Raw genomic sequence first — 23836 nt, 5'->3', positions numbered from 1 at the left:
TCTGCCCTCACCCTCACATGGTGAGGGGAGGGTGAGGTGAGGCTCGCCTTCAGCAAGATGGGTGAGGTGAGGGAGCACGAACGTTGTGAGGTGAGGGCGAGGGATGGTGTGGTTATGATGTGAGGTTAAATGATGAAAAGGCGATTCATATTGTTGAAGTACAGAAAAGTCACTCGGATCATATGCATGGTAGGTTTAAAGTCTAAAGTCTTGTAGTGCACTTGCAGGAAATATTTCTAGCGCAAATGTACGTTGAAGCCCACATTAAGTGACTAAAGTGATAAATGGCTGTAGATGTTAGTTACGGCTAAACCTATTGAAAGCTGTAGCCACTGAAAGCACCAACAACAAGAGGAGGAGGAGTGACAGCAACATTTCGGCGTCGCTCCAAGATTTTTATTTTCACTGATCACCACCGGTCAGCACACTTCTTTATCCGAAGTAAACACCCTGTAATTTAACTTTTCTAGCTCTAATTAAATAGAGAAAATTTTGTGTTTGAGGATTTTCGTGCACTGATGGCATTTGTTGACACATAAACTAAAGGAAACATCAAGATTAAGAAAAAACATGGCAGTAATATAGCTAGACCTCGTCTGCAGTACAACCAAAACTTTTGTTTTATTCTTAAGCTCACACATGGCAATGACAATCGAGCGACTTTATTTGCAGTAAACATTCACCTTAAGTGCTTTAGCTCAACCTCCGCAACGTTGAGCTGTTGCACTGATTCTCAAGAATAAGCACAGCAGAATAGTTGAATAGATTAACACATAGTTACTTAGTATATATTCCTGAAGTCTGACAAGTTCTTTGTTTTTAAATCCCCATAACCAGCCTGAAACATTCAGCATGAAAAACACCACTAGCAATTTATTAGAAACGTGACAGCACTCAGCACATACGTTCATGTTCCATCTAGTTTGCCATCCATAGGCATGCATTGTAAAAAATGATGGTCAGCTTCGTGCTGTTAACAAACACATTTATTGCTAGAAAAGTATTTGCTATGGCTTGTCAGTGCATTAATGTAGGTTTATTTAACTACCAGAAACATGTAGCAATTACTACTAAAGTTGTTTACTTTGCCCACTGCCAATATGCAACCGCTGTGGCATAAATGGGAACATGTGCCCTCATGCTTGACAAAAGCAGCATTAGTTTCTGAGCCACCACGGCTGGCATGCACTCGGGAAGATTCAGCTTTGACAACATGTTCACATCGTGCCATTTCATATTTTTACAAATTTAACATGACCGTCGGATGATTTACCGCCACGAAAACAAGAGCGAAACATTTTAATATTGTTACACGGCACTTGCGCATCAACGCGACAACCATGAAGCTCAGTAGCATTTTAGTGAGTCTGTGAGAGGCCAGCTGAGACGAATTTTGGCGAGTTCAAGTAAGTCCAGCCAAGTATAATTTTGGTGACTCTGAGAGCCGCAACTTCGATTTCTTCCTCCCCTTCACGAACGTACGCCTCCACTTTTACCCGCATCTTTCACGGAGCGCCGACAGTGAAAGTCGGTGTCGCTGCATCCAGGCTATTGCCGCCGCCCTTCTGTCCTCCCCCACCCCCTTCCATGTATTTCCTCTGCTTGGCATTAAGCACTTGAAGGGAAGTAAGGGAAGGATCGCTGCAAAGTGCTAAGCATCCGGGCACTTGTGATTGTAGTGCATGCTGTGTAAGCATTTCCTTTCTCTCCTGCGGCCAAGGTCAAACAAGGCATTCTGTGGGCTGCGTTGTTGCGAGAAGTGAGCAAGTTTGATACTCTCAGAGTCTCTCCAGTTTAAAGGTTTCGTCAGCACAGTTACCATTCCTGTTCAGCGTTTGTTTGAACCCTTCCCTATTTTGTTTGGGTGCTCGAGCCTTCATGTGGAAGCAGTGGTGGCTGCCGTCAGCGTGACTTGACATCATGGCACTGCTCATTTGCTGGTCGTGCTGCTAAACTAGGCTTATGGCATTGCCTATGATGAGCGTTACTGCTGTTGCCTCTGGGGAGCAACCAGTCATTCCAAATGCTCAGTGTCCAGTGCAACCTTTGAGAAGAACGAAGTGAGGCGGACTTCCAGCATTGTTCTCATAGATCGTAGTTCAATAGAATGTCGCCATTGTAGCTTTCGTGTGCATACTTGTTGCCTTGATGGATGAAAAATGCAAATAGCAGGGAGCATGACACCGAGCAGCTAGCCTTGGCAAGCCAGCCTCCTATGATGTCGCCCCGTAACATTCTCTCCAGAGCCAATCTGTGCAATGAGTCTTCAGAAGTAGGCTCTGCATGATTATTGGGCTTTTTCAAACACTGTATTGTACACAGTAGGTTTTAGTGGCGCCCTAGTTGTGTGCTCTCCATTCCACATGCTCAGTGGATAAAAATTATTGCTTTCGCATTGCACGGTGAGGCCTATTTCCCATGAGCCTCTCTTTCATATTTTTACTATGCTTCAAGTTCATCACATGACGGTCCCCCTCTTAGATCTTTTCCATCCTCAGTGTTTGATGCTCGCATTCAGCATGATTGGCAGCAAATATGTACCAAACGGAACTTAAGAAATTCTCTGGGCCTAGCGTTACGTTCAACACCTCAAAAAGCATTACAGCGAGCTTGACCTCCTGCCATTCTATAGTATATCGTGGATAAGTGGCATTACATATAGTCGGGCTCCTTCGTGCACAATTCCAGCAGGGAAAACTTTTGTTTGCGAGGCAAGCCTTCATTTAGTACAGTCCTAGAAAGAAAGGACTGTGATCTATCCTAACCATCCAAAAATACACATGCGTCACAGAAGCAAAAGCATGTGTACTTCATACGCATGCACGTACACATGCACAAACAAATAAGAATTTGCATATTCTTTATATATCCCTATTGCATATTTTATCTTTATGCAAAATAAATTCAGCACTGCCAAGGTCAAGCACCATACTTATTTGGTTTTACAAGACATTGTGATGAACAAGAAATAAGGAAATTTCTTGTATATTAATGACTCTCGTGCTTACTTTTTTCTAAATGATAAGCGTTTGTAATCCCTCTGCATTCCCTATATATATTAGCCTGGTATGAAGTTATTTTTGTCATTGATATGTTCAATTAAAGAGGAAGTCGGAGTGCGTGAGATCTGTGAGCCAAGAAGACCTTTCTGGCTCCCATTGAGTGAGCCCGAGCGAACCCACTGAGTAGAATTTTCAGTAGTCCGAGCCCAAGTGATCCCAGCTGAGTAGAATTTTGGTGAGTCTGAGTCCGAGTGAGCTCTAAGCAAAAAATACACTTTGTGAGGGAGTCTGGGTTGGCTTTGTTTATTTTGCCAACCTATGGTGAAGCACCTAAAAGCAAAGCAGTGTGTCTCGCTTTGACAATAGTAATGGCACTAGACAATCACTGTTGTTCACTAAGCTCACGGGTCGAGCAAATGGCTTATTTGAAATTGTATAAAACGGAAGGAAAGAGAAGGATGGTAGCCTATTCACCGTGAGGGTGAGGGAGGGCGGATAAATTTTTTATGAGTGAGGATGATGGGAGGACGGTACTTGAGGCATGAGGGTGAGGGAGGAAAACAAAAAATTAGGGCATTTGCCCACCTCTGGTTGTCACATTGCTTCTAATATGTAGGTGTGTGTGAACAGTAATATTTTTGAGTGAAATAAAAATGAATCAAGGAGTGCCACATGCCGATTGAATTGAATATCTTTTGCTTTTCCCATACTAGTCAAATAATGCACAGCCTCTCACCACTAATATAAAGCAGTGTTCACATGCTAGTATTTGCAATGTTAGCAAGTTCTTGTCATTGTTCTGCACTTTATGGAGCATGGTTTATTAAATGCACAAACGCAGCATTAATAAGAAAATCAGTAGTTTAAGCTGTTTGATCTCGTGCTTGGAACTCTTCAAAACTTGCGAGGTTGTACATTGTTGGAATGAGGCTCAAGAAGGCAGCCTTGTGGACCAGTTGCATCTGCACATGCCTTCGAGATTAAATCAGAAATCTTCATCATCTGCATTGATGGCAGAGTGAAAAAAAAAAACGTTTTATCTCGCTGGAGTGTTCGCGCCAGGTGGTGCCACTATTTTGTCAAGTAATGTTGCAACAAAGCGTATTCAGATTTAATCTATAGAAAAAACACAGGCGCACCACTTGTAAGTAGTATGAAATAATACCCACTGCCAAATGTTGTATTTGATTAAAATATGAATGCAGATACCTGGCTCTCCGAGCGATACAGCATGCTCTACTCTTTAACTTCGCATGTTTTGTGACACTAAGGCAACAATGAAAATATTCACCTTTTTGCTTCCGTTTTATGTTTGATTGTGCACCACTTTATGATATGAAGTGTTAGAAAAATATTCAAATTTGCAAGCAGTGACTACTTGATTTGAGGACTAACCATTCAAACATAAGCAATTATAGTGTCTGCATATATTTAGATGGTGAATTAAGGGGCTTATTTGTATATGATATGCAAATATACAAACTGATCTGCCTTCTTTTTTCAATATAGTAACCCACCCAGCCCAAGCCAGTGGTCATCCTGCTCCAAGCAGTACTTGCAGTCGTCATTTGAGCAGGGCATGGACTTCTGCCTTTGGAACTTGCCTGAGGACATCATGGGTCCCGTCTGTGGGAACGGGTTCCTTGAAGAGGGCGAGCAGTGTGACTGTGGTCCACCAGAGGTGTGTTTTGTCATGCAGTACATAATAAGTCTAGGGTCTGTACAGATTCAATGCATGTTAGTTTCCATGTGCTCAGCTGAGCATTTAAGAAGTTTTTATCCAATCCATGTGGGTGTAGAACAATCCTTTTTTGCTCGATTCTATTAAGTACTTGGCTTTCACCCTATGCTTGGAGTGGCCAATACCAATGACCTTTTAGGCAGGGAGCCACTCAAGCCTATGATTAAAGTCTAAAAGGATCCATTTCCATCCCATCCAATCCATCTCCCTCCCTTCCTCTCATTTTGTATGGGAGTGAGGGAGGGTGGACTCGGACATGTCGCGGCACTCTGGGAACCCACGTGGGGCTCCTCAAGTACAGAAAGTTTGGAACCCTGTGTTCTCGTCATACTAAAGTGAAGGCTATAGTTGGCATCCAATATTTATGCTGTAGAAGCATGACAGGCCCGTATGTAGAAAAGCATGTACACCAGTGGTGTGTCTTGTTGATATGTGTGTTTTTCTGTGTTCACGTTCGCCAAACTCTTATAGTACAAATAAGTATCATTCAAAAGTTCTTGCTGATGTTGTTGCATGAGTGTCAAAATGACAACTGGCAGAGAAGTCCTTTGCACTTGTATTCATTCTGGCAGTCAAGTATTAATCCAGTCCATCCAGCTTCACATGGGCAGCTGGTCAGTGCTGCAGCAAACTATGTAACACCTCTCTTTTCATAGCTGTTCTCCACTGTATTGTTTTCAATTTTTCCTCTTCTGCTTTTTCTTTTCCTTCTTGCTAAATTTTATTACACACTTGGTTTTACAGACTTTGCATGATCAAGAAGTGCTAAGCTAAATATGATATGAAAATAATTCAGATCACAATAATTGTTTGCTATAACAGTAACAAAATATAAACAAATCTTGTTTTTTAATATTGCAGTCAAGACGATGGGTCTCTACCTAATCGGTATGCTTAAAATGTATTGGAGCCTTCTCGGTCTCCTGCACATGGTCTCCTTAATAGATGGGTTGAATTGACTGATGCTAAGAAATAACACAAGTTGACTATAGTGGCAAATATAGTTTTTCTATAGTGGCTGCACGTAAGTTTCAGTAATCTGTACTTGTGCATTGCCATTTTCATGTACTTAAGTCACAACCTCCAGCTAAATTAGTCCAAAATCATTACTTAATTAGTTTCGTAGAACTGCCATTACAATGAGTTGGCATTGAAAAATAAAAAATGTAAAAAAAGAAAACCTTGTATTCTTGTCATTCTTGGCTTCCAGTTCTGCAAAAATCCATGTTGTGAAGCATCGACTTGCAAGTTCAAAGGAAATGCCGCATGTGCTATTGGAGCTTGCTGTGACATTTCTACATGCCAGGTAAATTTTTTAAACAGTTATTCATGTGCAAAATCTGAGGCGGTGGTTCTTAATTCCTGCTGCTAGTTAAAGTTTCAGGAATGTTTCTTGAATTTTAGTAGTTTGTATCTTTAATTGCCATTTAAATCATTTTTGCATGGGAAAACAATATGCCACTATGTATGTCTGACGTTTTCAGTGTTGTGTAGTCTGCAAATGTTTTTTTTTAGGTCGTGAAGGCTGCCACACTGTGTCGAGATGCCATAACAGAGTGTGATCTGCCAGAATACTGTGATGGGGCTTCAGAATTCTGTCCTGTGGATGTTTTTGTGCAAGATGGAACAGAATGTGGAGGTGGCAAGGTAGGAAACTGAGCGCACAAATAAGTTTCGTGAAATGGCATCATTGCTTAGCATGAGTGTGCATGCTCAAATAGCCTCCTGCATGAACTGTGGTAGCTCCGATTTGACATGACGCAATTTTTTTTTACGGGGCTGAGCAAAGGAACAAGTTTTTGTAAACAAGCAGAAAACCCTGAATGGCTGTAGTGCATGCAGAGTTCAATCGAAGATTGCAGTACGTATAAAAGAGAACACAAACTGGAGGCATCAATTAGCGATAGTCTTGTGAATGTTTCACCACAGTTTCTATAAAATTCTCAGGATGATAAGCCTAAATATTTGTGGAAGCTTGTGAACAGTGTTATGGGCTATGTAAAAATTTTTATCTGTGTGCATTATAGAACAGCTTATACCAAAGCCAATTTATTACATTGCAGCCTATTAGGAGTAAAAAAATAATAATCCCTTTCTTTTTCTGTACAACCTGTATATAAGAAACCTGTTTTAATAAGGAATCTCAAGATTTTTTAAAGTATTTTGTGTTTGATTTATTTTACACATGTTAGACATATGAGGACTTTTATGATGCTGTACATTTCAAAATGTTGTGACGGAGTAGCACTTACGATACCCTGAGCAGATGCAATCAATAGCATATGCACCCAAGAAAAAAAAAAGCTAAAATTTCTATAGCTGAATTAGAAGCCATAACACTTATATACTCTAAGTACTGGCACTGTTGTTTTCTTATAGTTGAATTGCTTCAAGAAAGTTAGATGTCAAAAAAAAAAAAGATTAAGATCTTCAAAAAAGAAAGATGTTGGCACTTTTTAAGTTTTTGTGTACAAGTGAGATCTTATTTTCTTAGTACACCCATCAATCATTAAAAAAATTTTTGTTTAGCTAGGCCAGGTAAATCATGCTCTATTACCTCACGAATGTGTTATGTAGTCTGCTAAGTAAAAAATTATTGCAGCCAGCATATGTCCTCATGCCATCTCAATGGCTTCTGTACTGGTGCTTTTCTACTCTCTGTGTGCTTTCTCTGCTGCAGCTACACCTCTACAGTCGGGCTTTCCAACTCAATCCAGTACTGGGCCACATATATTGTACATAGCTCCCCTTCGGCAGAACTGTGGCATTTCAGCGAAGTAGGAAACTCGGAATAATGAATGACAAAGCTGCCCTTGTTGCCTCGTGGATCATTGCCCAAGTGTTGCAAACTGCCACATTTTGCAGGAGTGTTCCATTTTTTATGAATATGTCCCAACTCCCTATTCGATCCTGTTAAGACAAACACGTTTGTCCCATATTCAAGCCTGGTGAGACTCTTGAGCCTTATCTCCCCTTACAAATGTGTGTGTGCCACAAAAATATCAAGCAGCATGCGACTTGGAACTACCAAATACTGCTCCTTAACTTTGCAATGACTTCTCCCTTTCTTTGTGGGTAACATCTTGGTGAATAGAGCATTCACATTTATAAAGAGCTTGTCAAGGCACAGCAGAATCAAATAAATGTGTAAAACTTGAGTCGTACTGTGACAAATTCCACGATCATTAAGAAGTATCTCATGATACAGTATTACAGGCATGAAAGAGCCAATCCTACCCCCCCCCCCTTTTCTGTTGGCAACTTTACGTGGACTGCATGGCGACATGTTTGAAACACTTGCTTTGTAGATTTATAGGACTGAATTGTTTCTCCATTATGTTGGCAATGAAAGCTTCTGGCACTGAATGACCAACTGTTTTTCATGCAGGCCTACTGCTTTGGTAAGCAATGCCGCTCTCATGATGACCAGTGCCAGCTACTGTGGGGTTCCAGTGGACGTATGGCTGACCAGCGGTGTTTTGAGCGCAATGATGATGGTGAAGTAAATGCTAATTGTGGATACAATCGCCTGAACAAGACCTACAAGAAATGCAACAAGGAGTGAGTTTCACTGCACAGCTATTTCATCTTTGGATGGCTTAGAATATGGCAACACAGTTTTGTGCTAGCTAGTACTTGTACAAACAAGTTATCCTTAAATAGTAATAAGGCTGTCTCTCCTATCAACAGCAGTGCAGTGGTAAAAATGAGAAAGGGCATATAGTATAAACTTGGTGATCTCACCTTCAGTTTGTCAGTAGGAGGAGGAAAGAATGCAACAGCATGCGCAAGTCACAAGTTGTGTGCACTGCGTACGTTATGCATTATGTAGTGAAGTGATGTGTATTGCATGCACACATAAAACTGTGCTGTGAAAACAAAAGACAGCAAAGCATGTGTGTTTTAAATTATAAGAGATTTAATGCAACATGGGTATGAAAGTAAGCTGTGAACATGCAGGTTAAATCCGTGGCCACTGTGGCTGCATTCATATGGGAAAAGAATGCAAACACACTCGTGTCTTTGGTGCATGCATTAAAGAGCGCCAGGTAGTAAAAATTAATCTGTAGCCCTTCAGTATAGTCTCCCATAGCCCATGTGTTACTTTCTAATGTTAAAGGGTTCCTGAACCACCCCTCAGGCTTTGTGAAAAAGCACAGTCCACAGATAGCATGCACTGCTGTGAACATCCCAGCGAAATTTTGCAGTCATGTGCGGCGCGTGGAGCTCGCAAGCAGAGCCCAAAGTCGCCTTTTTCTCAAACACTTTCTTTTTACCGGGAGCCTTCTCCTCACTCTTTTCAGGCTGCTATTGCTTCATATAGCAGATACCCATACGCAGCTACTATTATCCAATAGCTGACATCAATCAAAAAGGGTGTTTGGATCAGTGCGCTTCTTCCTTCTGTTACTGTGTATATTTATTGATGTAGTTTAATAAACAGGCTGAAGTAAGCAAAAATCTGCATTTCAAATTTCGATAGAAATTACATATTCCTGGAAGTACAGTTAAACCTCGATATAACGAACTTCAATATAACGAAATTCTTGATATAATGAAGTATTTAACTTTTCATAACCTCTTGTCCATAGAAAATCATGTACCGTACTTACTCGATTCTAACGTGCCTTCGATTCTAACGCACACCCATTTTCCGCGACCAAAAAAAAAGAAGAAAAAAAATGCTCTCGATTGTAACGCACTCCCGTTTGCCATGACCTAAAAAAAAGAAAGTCCTTTACAGTACCACGCACCTCATTATTTCATACGGAAATACAACTTTTTGTCATTTGGAAAAAGTGATTTACTCCCAATGCTCTAAAGTTGCGATAAATAAAAAAAGTCGCAGTTTTGCCCAAAAGACCCTATACGAAAAGTAAGGGTAGTAGTTTTATGAGTCGTATAAACTTTTAAACATTCGCTTACTAGCTAAATTAACAAGCATGGTTTCACACGTGCACAAGCAAACATGAACACGTCTCGTCTCACTCAGTGACCGCGGAAATTCTTTATCAAAACGCTGGAGCGAGGATGTGTGGTAGCAGGAGTGAGGATTTGACCTTTGTGCGGCCTCTCGCTTCAACGCGAACTAAGCGACGAGAACGAACACAGCGCAGTGTGCCTAGATGCGTAGACTCTTGTCTCCGTCGCAGATCACTTTCAAGATAGCGGCCCGCGCTGCCGTAGCAGCCGCCGGTGTAGAACGCTTCTCCTGTTTGTGCCAGTCCTGCATGCAAGTTTCGGTAACTCCGAACGGCCACGATGCGGCCCGATTTCCATCCGTCTCCGCACACTTGATCGCTTTCCGTTTAATTGCGGCATCATGATGATTTCGGCATGTCTTTGCAGTCGGCACTTCCATGCTGATAGAGCAAATGCAGACAACGGGAAGACGGACGGTGCACTAACCTAGGCCAAAGGAAGCATTGCCTAAGCACACGTACTGCAGCACATGGAGGAAGCTATGGCAGCTAGGCTCGAAGCGCGACTTTGCGCGTACGATGCGGCCATTCCGCAATGCCGATGGCACTATGGTAACACAGATTTAGGATTGTACTCGATTCTAACGGGCACGCAATGTCTGGGCCCGTTTTATCGGGAAAAAAAAGTGCGCGTTAGATTTGATAAATACGGTACTTAGAACCTCATTATAACGAAGTACGTATGCAATTTCAATATAACGAAATTTCACTGCCCCCGCAAAGGAATGCCGAGACAGAGACAATAAATGGGAACTTCGGCGTAGTACCCAGATGGTCAAATGATTGTATTACAAGTGGCTGCTTGCAAACGCACCTCTTAAATCGGGCTCTGTGCTCTCAGCGCCTTGAGCCACATCGTGTTCCATATAAAGTCCAAGTGCAATAGTATCCTATCCCGCCCAGAGCACCGTGTGCTTTAGGTGCGAGTGAAAGCTTGCGAGGGTGAGACAAGAAAGAAGGTGGCTTCACGAGTGCCGCCTTCCTGCGTGAGCAAAGACATATAGGGGAATAATGCGATCAAGAGCACCCGAGGGGGCAGAGTGGGGGGGGTAAGTTGGTGCGCGTCTCTAATTTCTTGCGCGCGGCACTTTTCCTGATACTGATAGTGTCTGGACGACACTATCGGAGTGCACACAAAAGCGTGGCTGACTTCGCTTAATTGGTACCACCTATGTGAAGATATCATTGACGTCCTTGACGTACGTGGCATGAAACCGTATCATTCGTCGCCGACTCCCAAATTTATCAGAATGAATTGTTTTCTGAATTCAGATTTGCTCGTTTCGATCGCCCGATAATTAAGAAAATTCTGCGGCTCCCTTCTGTGTAAAAAGATCTATCGGCAACTGTATTTATTTGCATAAAAGGTCGAATTTCAATACAACATTTCGATATAACAAAGCAAATTGCCGATTTTACAGACTGTTATATTGAGGTTTAACTGTGTGACTATTGTACGTACTGTCGCCGACTATTGTCTGCTGATGCTTGGGCATGCGTGCCCGCGTAGGAATGAAACTTTGGCCACACTGATTGTCAGTGTTGTAGCTGTCGGGTCTCACTAATTTCTATTAGTTTTGAACACTCAACTAACCTCAAGCCACGCTGAACTTAAAGTTAGATGAGACATACACTTGCTAGCGCACACTCGCTCCTGGCTGGCTGCCTTGGCAGAGTGCGCTTCGTATTCAGCTATTGCGCAAAATGCACAATTTGGATGTGGCTACTACCCGTTGGTCAAGCTGGTGCAGGACAGAGCTGGTCCATGCCACATAGCATGGCCAGACTGGAGCACATAGCGCGAGTGCGCACTCCATCCTTGTGCGCATAGGTAGTTAGCTATTACAGTTGCATGCAGTTGCATCTGCAGCGTAGCATAGATACGGCGGTCACTGCAGGGTGCCCCGTCGAACGCGCCCGTTGAGCTCCCTGCAGCTTGCTGAGGACAACAGTGTGCTCTGATTGTCCTCCGCTTTCTTCCCTGCGTGCTGCCATACCGGAGCCGGAGTATCGCGTCCCCGCCGTCTCTCCTTTTTTTTTTCCCTCTCGCATTTTTCTTGTGCAGCACAGTTCAGGTGACGATCTAATCTGCGAGCTGTTGTGTTTGTTTCGTCTTGCTCTGTGCTTGATCTTGCAAGCTGTGCACGAGAACACCTGCATTGTTGTCTGGCTGCTTCTGCGAACTGGATTCCTCAATGTATGCATGTTTGGAGAGGTTGGCTCGGCTCATGGATCCGTACTGCGTTACACCGTGTCGTTGTACCGCTGGCACCGGACTAGCGGTATGATAGGTCAGTGCCACATGAACACTGAGGTAGACGCGAGCAGATCAAAGATCATGATTGTGCACTGGAAAATGACATAGTTTTGTTCTCTGCTCGCACGACTGCAAGACGTGGGAACGAGCAAATGAAACGGAAGTACATCTCTCTTGCTACAGTACGAAGTAAAACAAAGACATGCAGACATTAAGTTTGTGTGTGTTATTATTTCTCTAAACTTTAATTTGTCTATTGAAGCAACAGATCAAAGAAATAACTGCCATTGTTGAATAATTCTAACATTCACGTGTCACTGTGAGTATTATGTGGTTTTACGTACCAAAACCACTTTCTGATTATGAGGCATGCCGTAGTGGAGGACTCTGGAAATTTCGACCACCTGGGGTTCTTTAACGTGCACCTAAATCTAAGTACCACGGGTGTTTTTGCATTTCGCCCCCACCGAAATGCGGCCGCCGTGGCCGGGATTTGATCCCGCGACCTCTTGCTCAGCAGCCCAACACCATGGCCATTGAGCAACCACGGCGGGTTTCACTGTGAGTGACATCACAGCGCTGCGAACTACGTAGGCGCATTTGAGGGAGTAATGTTAACTCTCTGGCTGAGAGTGCGGTGCCCACGAAGAGAAGGGCGCACGGCGGTAGGTTTGAAATTTTAGCTATTTTGGAGCATGCAGCGGTGTAGTACTTTGCAGACACGATCATTCGAGCACATTGTATGCACTGCGCTTGTCAGCTCAAAATGGCCAGACCTGGTGCGGGGCCCTTTAAACCATTCATTAACTTAAATATGAAACAAAGAGGCCTCTTAGTGGTGGCAGCCCATCAGCAACACACCCAAAGCATCTTTCCAGCTCGGTCCAGCACTTTCTTTATGCCAACCCACAGAATGACACAAGTAACTAACACTTTCTTGCAAAATGATGAATACTAGTGACACGTCAGGCTATCACAGTTCTTGCCAGGTTGTACACATATGCACTGTTCATGAGCCTTGCTAATTGTGCAGAGTAAGGCGGCGACCTCCTCTGCCACTTTCTCTGCACTTATCCCTCATTATTATAAATGACATCGGGCTGAAGTAGAACAACTTGCTCAGACACTGGAGCAATGAGTTGTCATTGTAGCCACTGACGAAGGCAACAAAATCCAGCTGGATGGTGAGTGGAAGCTGAGGTGCAGTGATGGTGTTAAGGAAACCCTGGAGTATTGTTCTGTCTTCCTATACTTGCATGGATGGTGAAACTGCACATATATAGTAAAGCGAGGAATGAAATTCCTTTTGCTTGCAGTATTCATGACAAATTTTTCGTTTTATTGGAACCACAAATTTATGAGTTCTTATCATAACCATGAGTGTATGAATTTAAAGAATGGTGTGATGTTGCATGACATACACAAAAACAAACATGCAGCAGAGACAAAATACACAGCACATCTAAGCAAGAACGTGTGATGCTTGTATCTCATTTTTTCATGCTTCTTTTGTAACTTCTTCTGCTTAAGTGTACAGTCTTCTTCAGTAGGCAAGCCTGTTTTCCTGCTTTATCTAAACTGTATTTCAGAACAGTACCTGTTCCTCACTTTAGTTCAAATCTTTTCATTGTTATGCAGTCAGAATAGCTCAATATTCCTGCTTAGTATTAAAAAACTGCTAGAAAAACATTCTATTGATATCATATTCAACCACTATATTATACATATTCAATTTGGCTTCAGAAAGCAGCATGTGCACACCTGTAAAGTTCTGTGCTCATTGTACTGTGTACTAGTATAGCAGTACATGCCATTTTATTTTCACTGTAAGCAAGATATGAAACAAAGGTGATTTTTTTTTTCTTTTCAGGGATGTGATGTGTGGCACACTCCACTGTGTGCACCTGAATGAGCGGCTAGAGTTCGGCATAGAGTCTGCAGCTGTCCAGTCCAAATTTTACATAGATGAAAATGATAAACGGTTTACATGCCGGTCTGCAATTGTGGACTTGGGCCTATTCACAGCTGATGTTGGCCAGTCACCAAATGGTGCTAAGTGTGGCACCAATAAGGTTTGTTTACTTCTGCATTATCGTGTGAAGAAACAAATGCCAAGCACTTTTCTTTTCCTGACATTTGTCTGAGAAATAGACGTAATGATTTGAATGCAGATTTCCTGAAGCTCTTTTCTTCTTCAGTGGTACATTCGGTGTTGCACAAATTCGGCCTTCAGTCTAGTCTCAGCATTCATTACAAAATGAGTTTAAAAGTATAGCAGGTGAATTAATAATGCATGAAAATAGCTCACAAATAGCCCCCTAAAAAGCTTGTAAAAAAATTATATTTAAGCAAACATCAGTGCACAATAAGCAAGCTCAGGCAGGCCACGTACTAAACTCTTTTCTTTTAATTCGTTTTGAAAACATTTCCTTTTACTTTCACATTGTCTGTCTTATAGTATCCAAACAGCCACTATTACTGTTATACTATTTGATAACATTTCTTTTTTCATGCACGTAGTCTTCATTGTGCATGAACTTGATTGCACAAAAGCCCTCATGTAATGTTAGAGATTTGAATTTTCATAAAAAAGGACATGAATGAAAATGTTAAGTCAAGCTAGATTGGTGAATTACCCCTCTGAAAAAACAAATAGGTTAGCCGAACTGCGAGTGGATGTTTTCCAAGCTGGAGAGAATTAAAAAACAGCACCATTTCAGTGCTCCCCCACTAGCTTTCCATGATGTCATGAATATTGAAATTGTCTACTCAAAGCTAGATAATTGTTTTTTGATCCAGAATTGTCACATTGCATTTGATAGTAAGCAAAGGCTTGCTCTGGGTACTGTGAGACTGTTTTCATACAAAAACAGCCCAAGTACATGAAAATACCATGAAATTTGTGACATTGCTCGCAACATCAGCATAGCAGTGTGTACATTAATAAGAAAAATAGAAGGTTTGCCTTTATATTTTTCTATAATAGCCTGCAATCTTTAAAAAAAAATTTTGCCAATGATCCGCTGTTAGCATTTTGTAGGAATGCCAGCATAAACTGATTTAGATATCTCTGTTTAGTTTCCCTTTAATGAAAGTGTCGTGACATTCTTCTTGGTTGGGGACATCTGCAGAAAGAAAAAGAAAAAAAAGAAGATATATTTTGTTTGTGACCCAAGAAGAATAAAGAGGGATTGAAGTGTAACATGCCAAAAAAGTCCTGTAGCCACCAGTGGTGTAGCCAGAAATTTCGTACGGGGGGGGGGGGGGTATCAAATACATGAATAATAACTGCATTGCCATTGCCAAAAATGCTGCAAACGAATTCTTGAAAGCTACGTACTGTCAGTACATGTAATAGATGTATTTTTTCATAAGAAGATATACTCGTATATCCCAAAAATTGTGCCTGAAATAACTGATGTCGATGCTTCCATGTTTCTTGTCTATTTAGTAAGTAAAGAAAATATCACACGAACGTTAGAACTGCATCAGTTCGAAACCAGCAAGGCAGTGCATGCCGCTAATAGGAAAAATGTAAAGGCCATAAAATTAACAACTTGCGGACAAATATTTTATTGAAGCTTTGTCATTCAAGAACCTTGTTTACATTTTTGTACATATGCAACCATCAAGGAAAAATCTCAATGGCGCTGTCCTTTGATCCAATGTATTGCGCAGGAGCAGCTGTCACCGGTCGTGTATTGTGAGTAATGGCACTGATGTTATAGTCGCAACAGAGAGCACATATAAAAAGCAAAAGTTCTCCAAAATATACGAGGGTGAGACAAATGAAAGTGAGCAAATGCGAATGTATGACAAACGGGGTACTTTGTCCCACTGACTAACGAGTCGCTTGATTCCCGTCTCAAAACCCCTTGGATTGCTATTGAGAGTTGGACCTCTTCCCCCCCCCCCCCCCCCCCCCCCCCTTGGCTGCTTCAAAAAGCATGTAACTGTCATCCTCTGACACGAATCTGGTTCCCTTGAGCTGTTTTTTCAGTTGCATCAAAATGCGGAAATGGCAAGGCGACAGGTTTGGGATGTATGGCGGATGTTGCAGCGTTTCTCACTTGAACTTTGCCAGTTTTGTGTTATATGCATCAGCGTCATGGGGACGGGCATTGTAATAGAGCAAGATCACCCCATTCGTCAATCTCCATCCGGCATTTCACAATATCGGAAACGATTGATAGTCTCTCCAGGTTTAGCAAATTCGATCAGTAATGGCCCCTGATGAAGGAAAAAAGAAACGCAAAGGAAAGCATCTTGGCCACAATTGAACGCCTACTTTTGGCACCTTTAATGTGGCTACCGAAGGAATACCAAAGAAAACCTGAGACGCTTGGCCCATAGAGAAGCATATGCATACTGCTCAGTATCCTACACCGGTGAGACAAGACTTTCCGGAGAGGTCGCGCTCAAGCGAACGCTTTGCAATCCGCCGAGTCCCCATATTGATGTCAGCGAGCAACCATTGTTTCTTTTTCTCGTCTGCTAGCCGGAAAGCGTCCAGAACTCTGCCAGGTGAAAATCAACTTGTCCAGAGAAAAACGAATGCGCACCGAAGTGCGCCGCACGGTGGTCGGGGCAACACGAGAAAAATGCATGTGCTTTGGCTGGCTCTGGCAGCCCACGGGTAGCGAGAACAAGAAAATTGGAGACGCTCAATGTATCCTCGCGAATAAAAGTCAAAGTAGAAAAATAAATCAGAATGTAGTTACCTTTGCTAGCTTTAGTGTCTTGACATAGATGCGTTGGTGCAGGTGAAAAAAAATTTTGATATTCTTTTCTGTGGCATGACGGCACAAATGAACCACCACAACGCTTCGTCTCATCGGACCTCGCTGCGTGCTTTGTCAACTTGTCTGATAGTGTGTTGATTTGGCTTTTCTCATTGTATGGTCCGATCTGCGACTTTAGAGAAGTCAATGCGCCTTTGGCGGCAAATATTTATAACAACATTAAGCCCACAAAATTCTGGAATTGAAAATATAAAGCGTGACTTTGGAAATGTCGCTCCACCTTTCGCATCAAAAGTTTGAGAACTTTATACACACGAAGTTTTGGAATTGAAATCCATGCGCTCCGTAGATTTCCCGGCCTCCGCGACAAGCCCGCTCACCATCAAAAACACCCTTGAAACTTTGTGCTCAGATGGGGCTCTTGAGTCATGTGTCTCCCGGTGCAAGGGCGTTGCCGCGAAATTTTCCAGAGTTCGGAATGTTCGCGCTGAAATGTTTTTTCGAGCGTGAAATAGACATTCTAGACAAAATCCAGAACGATTTCCGGCGCCAGGGGTTGTTTTGGTCGGCAGTGCATGACAGCCCGAAAAAATTTCGGGGGGGGGGGGGGCGGGGGGCTGAAGCCCCATAAGCCCTCCCACCTGGCGATGCCCCTGGTAGCCACTGTTGCCAAGCAGTACTGGCTAATTGAACCGTTTTTACTTGTTGGAGGAGCTTTGATTTTGTTTATTCATGGCAAAGTGAAAAGGAAACATGCCACCGTTGCTGTCCAAACCCACAAACTGCGAGTGTTGCTGAGGTACTTTACACTGCCTACAGCAGTGGCTGCCACCCACTTTCTTGGATGGGAAAGTGGATGGGAGAATGGCCCCACGGTAGCTCAATTGTTAAGAGCGTCACGTGCATAATGTGAAAACGTGAGTTCTGATCCCACCTGCGGCAAGTAGTTTTTTGTCTACTTTCATTTTCCCTTTATTTTATCATTTCTGCATTTCAATTCTTAAGAAAATTTACCCTACACTTTCCTTGGTTTTATTGCATGTTGGCTTCATATGATTGTGACTAACAAAAAAAACTGCCCTTCTCAGTTTCCACTCTTCTCATCTGTGGTAGAGGAGCAAATCAGTTCCCGCCAGCTGGATTAGTTGAAACAGGTGGACAATACATGGCAAATTGCAATGTTCAATTAGTTATTCACGTTTTACTAATTAGCATTTAATTATTTGAGACATTTAGCAGCTGGAGCTTGGTAGTTGGGCAGTAATGAAGTTGTGGCCACATTGTGAAAATCCTGAATCTAGCACTGGTGTTAAGACGTCTATCATACATTAGTGTTTCACTTATTTTCCTTTAAAACTTTCCTTACATTACTGCAGGGCAACATTAAGTGGAATGCCAATGTAATGCATGAGATTTAGGGGACAGGTAGCTTCAAACTGCTGCTATTTATTTATTTATTTATTTATTTATTTATTTATTTATTTATTTATTACATACCTGCTTCGCCCTAGGAGGCATTACAGCAGGGAGGTACACAACAAAAAGAAATACAAACCAATAATGTCGCATACGTAAAGTGCAGTAAAAATCATGATTGTTCTCAACACTAACAATATCAGGCGAAAGAACATTCCATTCACTTATGAATCGCACAAAGAAAGAATATGAAAAGGTGTCGTCCCTAAAAGGAAACTCACATATTGTCAATGCATAGTCTCTTTGAGATATAATATAGTGAATTTAATGTACTTTCCTCTGCCAGTCCTTGTTTTAAAATAACAGACTTAAAAAAATTTCAACCTAAGATTTTGTTGGCAGTCCTTTAACACTTGCCATGATAATTTATTTTAACTTTCTGTCACACTCAGTTTCCTGCTATAATTATTAAGTACAAACCTCACTGCCTTACTTTGCGCTTTTTCAAGCTTCTTTGTCAGATCGACCAAGTATGGATCCCAACAGATGCATCCGTATTCAAGTAAACTGTGAACACGAGTGAAATACAATTGTTCTTTTAATGTGTTGGGTAATTGACTGAAGTTACGGCATAAAAAACCCAACAAACCCATTGCCTTATTTCTGATATGTGTAATGTGCCTATCCCACCTTAAGTCACATGTCATTAACATTCCCAGATATTTATATTCGTCAGCCTTCTTTCGGGCCAGGATTTCAGCTGAATGTACACGTACTTATTACTGCACAGCTTCACTTCTACATTTTCAACATGGGCCCTGAAGTAACTCATTAAAATGTTAGAAGAACATTCATTATCTAATTGAGCATAACAACTTGTCATGAAAATATTGTCTGATGATTCAACTAATCCACCTTAAGAAACAAAATTGCACTGCCTGCCACAAGGGGTACTTAAGGCAATGTACTGGTACGAGTTCTTGTTCTAATTCTGATATTACTATTTTGTTCAAAGAAGTGTATTGTGTTTATGTCAAGTTCTAATGACAAAATTAATTCTCTTGCTACCTTGCAGGCTTGTATGAACCAAAAGTGTGTTCCACTTGAAAAACTATATGGCATCAAATGCCCTTATGACTGTTACAATAATGGGGTAAGTTGCTAGTCTTTTTTTGCATATTAATGCTTTAATTTCCTCTCCATATTGCAAATTTGTTTATACATATTGTAATGTAGGTCAACATAACTCTTGATTGTGCAGAAATTATAAAGCGCATAAAATATTTGTACAGTGCTCACGGAATGAAACGCGACAGCGAGTATTTGGTAGAACCCTGCATATGTGCAGAGAACTCGAGAGTACCATGTCATGTCGCTAGGAATCTGGTCACCAAAGGTGACTCGGATTCCGCTCTAAGTGTACTCACCGAAATTACGTCGATGTGACCCGAACTGCGGCCGGTGGAAACGAAAGTATGGGTATTAGTTAGCCCTAAATTGACGCGTTTCATTCCGTGAGCACTGTACAGTTGATGTGTAATGTGGTTAAGTTGTGCTTAAGGAACAAAAGTCCAGCTGCTGCTGAGGATGAAATGACAGGTTCATTTCTTGGTCATTGTGGTTGTTTTATTTTTTGGGTGAAAACTGCCACACTCCATTGCACTGCTGCCTAAGTGCATAAAAATTTGTCTGTTGTTCGTGCTATCATTACGATACTGTATTCAGTCTCATGGGTTATGAGATTTTGTATTCATTGGCTTTGGGGTATATTTTTCCACGTCAACAGTGATTAAATTACAGGTCTGATTCCATTAAAAACAAATTTCAGTGCACCTTTGAAAAGTCTGGTCAAATTGATAAATATTGCTTGTCTAACCTACTATGCATCAATTCTGTTGTTTTTTGCATCATTTGCCATACTGCAATGCCATACTGTGCGAGAATGAGCAGGGGGCTTGTTGTTGGCCTAGTTGGTACAGGTTCACCTTGGTAGAAATGGCACAACAGGACAGGTGCATGGGAGTGTTATCTTAGGACATTTCCACAGACCTGTTTCAAACCTGTTAAGTTACTACCACTTTTTAAATGGCATTTTTTGGCTGAATATATTTATTTATTTATTTATTTTACAAAATACTGCAGACCGGATATCCCAGCAGGAGAGGGTACATACATTTGTTAGTAAGCATTATGCCTTAGGATCAGCAACAATGGTGAAGTTATAATTTACATCCAGAAAATATAATAACAAAACTAAACAAGGTTACAAAGCAAATACAATTTGTGAGAGTACGTGCCCCAAACACAGGTACATAGACAAAAAAGCACACTACGCACAGTTAATAAGTAATCATCATTTCTAACCATACATACAGATATTTATATACAGGCTCTCAAGAAGTTGAAGAAAGGAGAGGTGAGTCATGAGGCAGGGAATTCCAGTCTGATATTGTTTGAGGGAAAAATGAGTGTTTGAAGAAATTCGTGCGGGCAAATATTGGCTTGACGCTATGGCTATGTTTATGTCGCGAGGGTCTGGTTGTGTCCCTTTCGAAGTAATCCTGTGGTTGAATGCCTAGTTTTTGAAAGTACAAGGAGTGAAAAAAGCGCAGCCGGGCAGCCTTTCTTCTTTCAGCCAATGGCTCAAGGGCTGCCTGATGTAACATGGCGGAGGGAGAGTCCCTTCGCTTATAGCAGTTATATATAAACCTTACTGCTAATCTCTGGATTTTTTCTAGTTTATCTATGTTGATTGCGGTGTGTGGGTCCCATACTATGCTGGCGTATTCAAGAGTAGGTCTAACAATTGATTTGTAAGCTTGAAGTCTAAGTACGCTTGAAGAATTGCCTAATTTATATTTTAAGAAACCTAGCTTTTTTCTTGCAGAGGAGCAGATGTTGGAGATATGTGATGATTATTTAAGATCAGATGTTAAAGTCACGCCCAGGTATCTGTATTCTTCCACTTGACTAATTATGTTGTCCCCAATGCCATACGTAAATTTCATTTCCTTGATCTTATTCGTAGCACATAAATAAACGGTTTTATCATAATTAATTGTCATATCCCACTTGTTACACCAGTCTGCAAGGAGCTGTAAGTTCGAATTTAGGACAAGTTGATCGGATACAGAATGAATGCTTTTGAAGATAATGCAGTCATCGGCGAATAACCTGGCCGACGTGCTTAGTTCCAGAATACCTAACAGGTCGTTAATATATATATATTAAATAAAACAGGCCCCAAGACTGAACCCTGAGGAACACCAGAGTGAGCATCTAAGAAGCGGGAGCAGTTGCCATCAATTTCCACATATTGTTTTCTATTTTGTAAATATGACATAACCCAAGCGATGATACAGGAAGGGATACCCATTTCTTTCATTTTGGTTATTAATTTGGAGTGAGGAACCCTATCAAACTCCTTGGAGAAATCCATAAAAATTATATCTACCTGACCACCACTGTCGAGAGTTTTTGTTAGATTATGCACGGTATCAATTAGTTGTGTAGTAGTGGAAAAATGTTGCCGGAAGCCATGTTGCCTGTTGCTAATTATTTTATTCGTGTCTAAAAAGCTGTTAAGGTATTTGAGTATAATATGCTCTATTAGTTTGCAAGGAATAGAGGTGAAAGATATAGGGCGGTAATTATTGATTTCCGATGGATTTCCTTTCTTTAATACGGGTACAACACGCGCAACACTCCAGTCATGGGGTACGACGCCTGACTCTACAGAGTTTTTGAAAGATTACGACGAGAAATCTGGCCAGAATTTCTGCATACCTTTTTAAGAATGCTGCGGGAATGTTATCAGGGCTGGCTGATTTTTTTGGATCCAATCGCAATAGAAGTTCGGTAACACCTTCCAAAGAGATGGTAATGGTGCTTGCGCCATCACTAACTGACGTGTTATCAATCCTTGCATCAGCTCTGGAAAATACGCTTTGAAAATGGAGGTTGAACCTGTCTGCCATTTCCTTTTTGTCCGTGACAACTTCCCCGTCAACCGTTACTTGGTCTAACTTTTTATTGTCCTTATTCGAAAGGTACTGCCAGAATTTTCGAGGATTTTCCGTTGCAAAACGACCAAGTGTCTCCGAAAAATACCTGTCTCTTGCTTTTTGCAGTTTATGCTTGAGGGAGGCGCTTAATTCTGTAATTAGTGACGCATTTTTATTCTTTTTCTTCCTGCAACGCTTGATCTTTCGTTTTAATTGTATTAGTTCTCGGGTTAACCAAGGGTTTGTTCTCCCTAGTTTCTTTACTTTTTCCGGTACAAAGTTTCGTATGCAGTAATCGCAGAGGTATTTAAACCTCGCCCACAACGCATTTACGTCGTCCTCACAAAACGATAAGAGGGCATCTTGCAGAAAATGCATAATGCGTGGGTTGTCTGCTGCGTCAAAATGCTTTACAGTTTGTAATTTTGGCGTGGACGTTCCCAGTTGGCGAGGGAGCATGCAGTTAAAGTAGACTAGTTTGTGATCAGAAATGCCCTCGTAAACTTCAGCAATGCAATTTTTTATGCCTGCGGAACATAAAATGAGGTCTAGAATTGAGGAAGCTGAACTAGTTACGCGTGTAGGAGAGTGTACAGTCTGGACTAGATTATACGCTAACAATATATATAACAGTGTATATATTGTAGGTTCAATATATACATTGAACCTACAATGTAGTGAAGTGACTTCTGCCCGCTATGTAGAGAGCCCTGAGCTTTTCTTTCTTTGCAGCCCTTGCCTACAGCCATAGCTCTTTCTCATCATGGAAAGAGCAATATAAAATGGGAGAAGCACAAGCTAAGGAATGTGCTGACGTAACAGTAATTATTCGATCTGGATGAATATTTAAGCTGGGTGCAGGTTTGGGAGGTGGTTGGATATATTTAAACCAACTCATCTCTGGTATTCAAGTTTTACGTTTGCGCTGTTAGTCTAAATATTTAAGATTAGGATTTTGATTCAAGTAGAAATAATATATATATATATATATATATATATATATAAGTAATATGTTTGGTTTAATAGGGTAATGTGCTCGTTTTCTTTGAACATTCCATTACGAATTAAAAGGGCCATACTAGTGGTGGCAGCCTACTGGTCATGTAAGTGCCTGTTACGTAAGCCTTTGCAGAAACACTTCACCACATTTTCCAGGCCTAAAAGATCCTTTTTGGCTACAGGATCCCTTGTTCCTTGCATGGAGGTGCATTTACCAAGTGAATCTTGGAGCAGTAGTTTTTTTTTTTTTTAATGATAATCTTTTACTGAGAATTCCTCATTTTGAGACTGCCTCAAAATTGATTATCTTAATTGGTGCAGAGTTTCCTTCCCTTGCTGAATTTTGCCATATGTACGTCATCAATGTACAATGTTTTTGTAATTAGTCCCTCTGCTAAAGGATATGAACATTAATTTTTAATCTTACATTACTAAGTGACCAGACTTGCATTAATGTACATCTAACCATATTCACATTGTTTTATGTATTTAGTACTGTCATAATCATTAAAATTGTGGCAATTTTCTTCCTTTTTTTGATGGATCCCAGCCACGGCGGCTGCATTTCGATGGGGACGAAATGTGAAAACACCCATGGACTTAGATTTAAGTGCATGTTAAAGAACCCCAGGTGGTCCAAATTATTCCGGAGCCCTCTCCACTACAGTGTGCCTCATAATGAAATCATGGTTT

General features: G+C 41.3%; 1 protein-coding gene across 5 annotated transcripts in view; it reads left to right on the top strand.

Annotated features, from left to right (window-relative positions):
- Meltrin (disintegrin and metalloproteinase domain-containing protein meltrin) overlaps positions 1–23836 on the top strand; it is a 134616-nt gene that overhangs the window by 96143 nt on the left and 14637 nt on the right. For all 5 annotated transcript variants that reach the window (XR_008608440.2, XM_055061308.2, XM_055061307.2 and 2 more), the window contains exons 12-17: positions 4512–4683; positions 5954–6049; positions 6259–6390; positions 8132–8304; positions 13853–14054; positions 19216–19293. Coding sequence is in view for 4 of the 5 variants with exons in the window: in XM_055061308.2 (XP_054917283.1) it covers positions 4512–4683; positions 5954–6049; positions 6259–6390; positions 8132–8304; positions 13853–14054; positions 19216–19293 (853 nt within the window). In the remaining variant the exon portion in view is untranslated. The remainder of the gene's footprint in view (positions 1–4511; positions 4684–5953; positions 6050–6258; positions 6391–8131; positions 8305–13852; positions 14055–19215; positions 19294–23836) is intronic.

This window comes from Dermacentor andersoni, chromosome 1, assembly GCF_023375885.2.
Source record: "Dermacentor andersoni chromosome 1, qqDerAnde1_hic_scaffold, whole genome shotgun sequence".
NCBI lineage: Eukaryota > Metazoa > Arthropoda > Arachnida > Ixodida > Ixodidae > Dermacentor > Dermacentor andersoni.
This window is presented reverse-complemented; position numbering and strand designations above follow the sequence as displayed.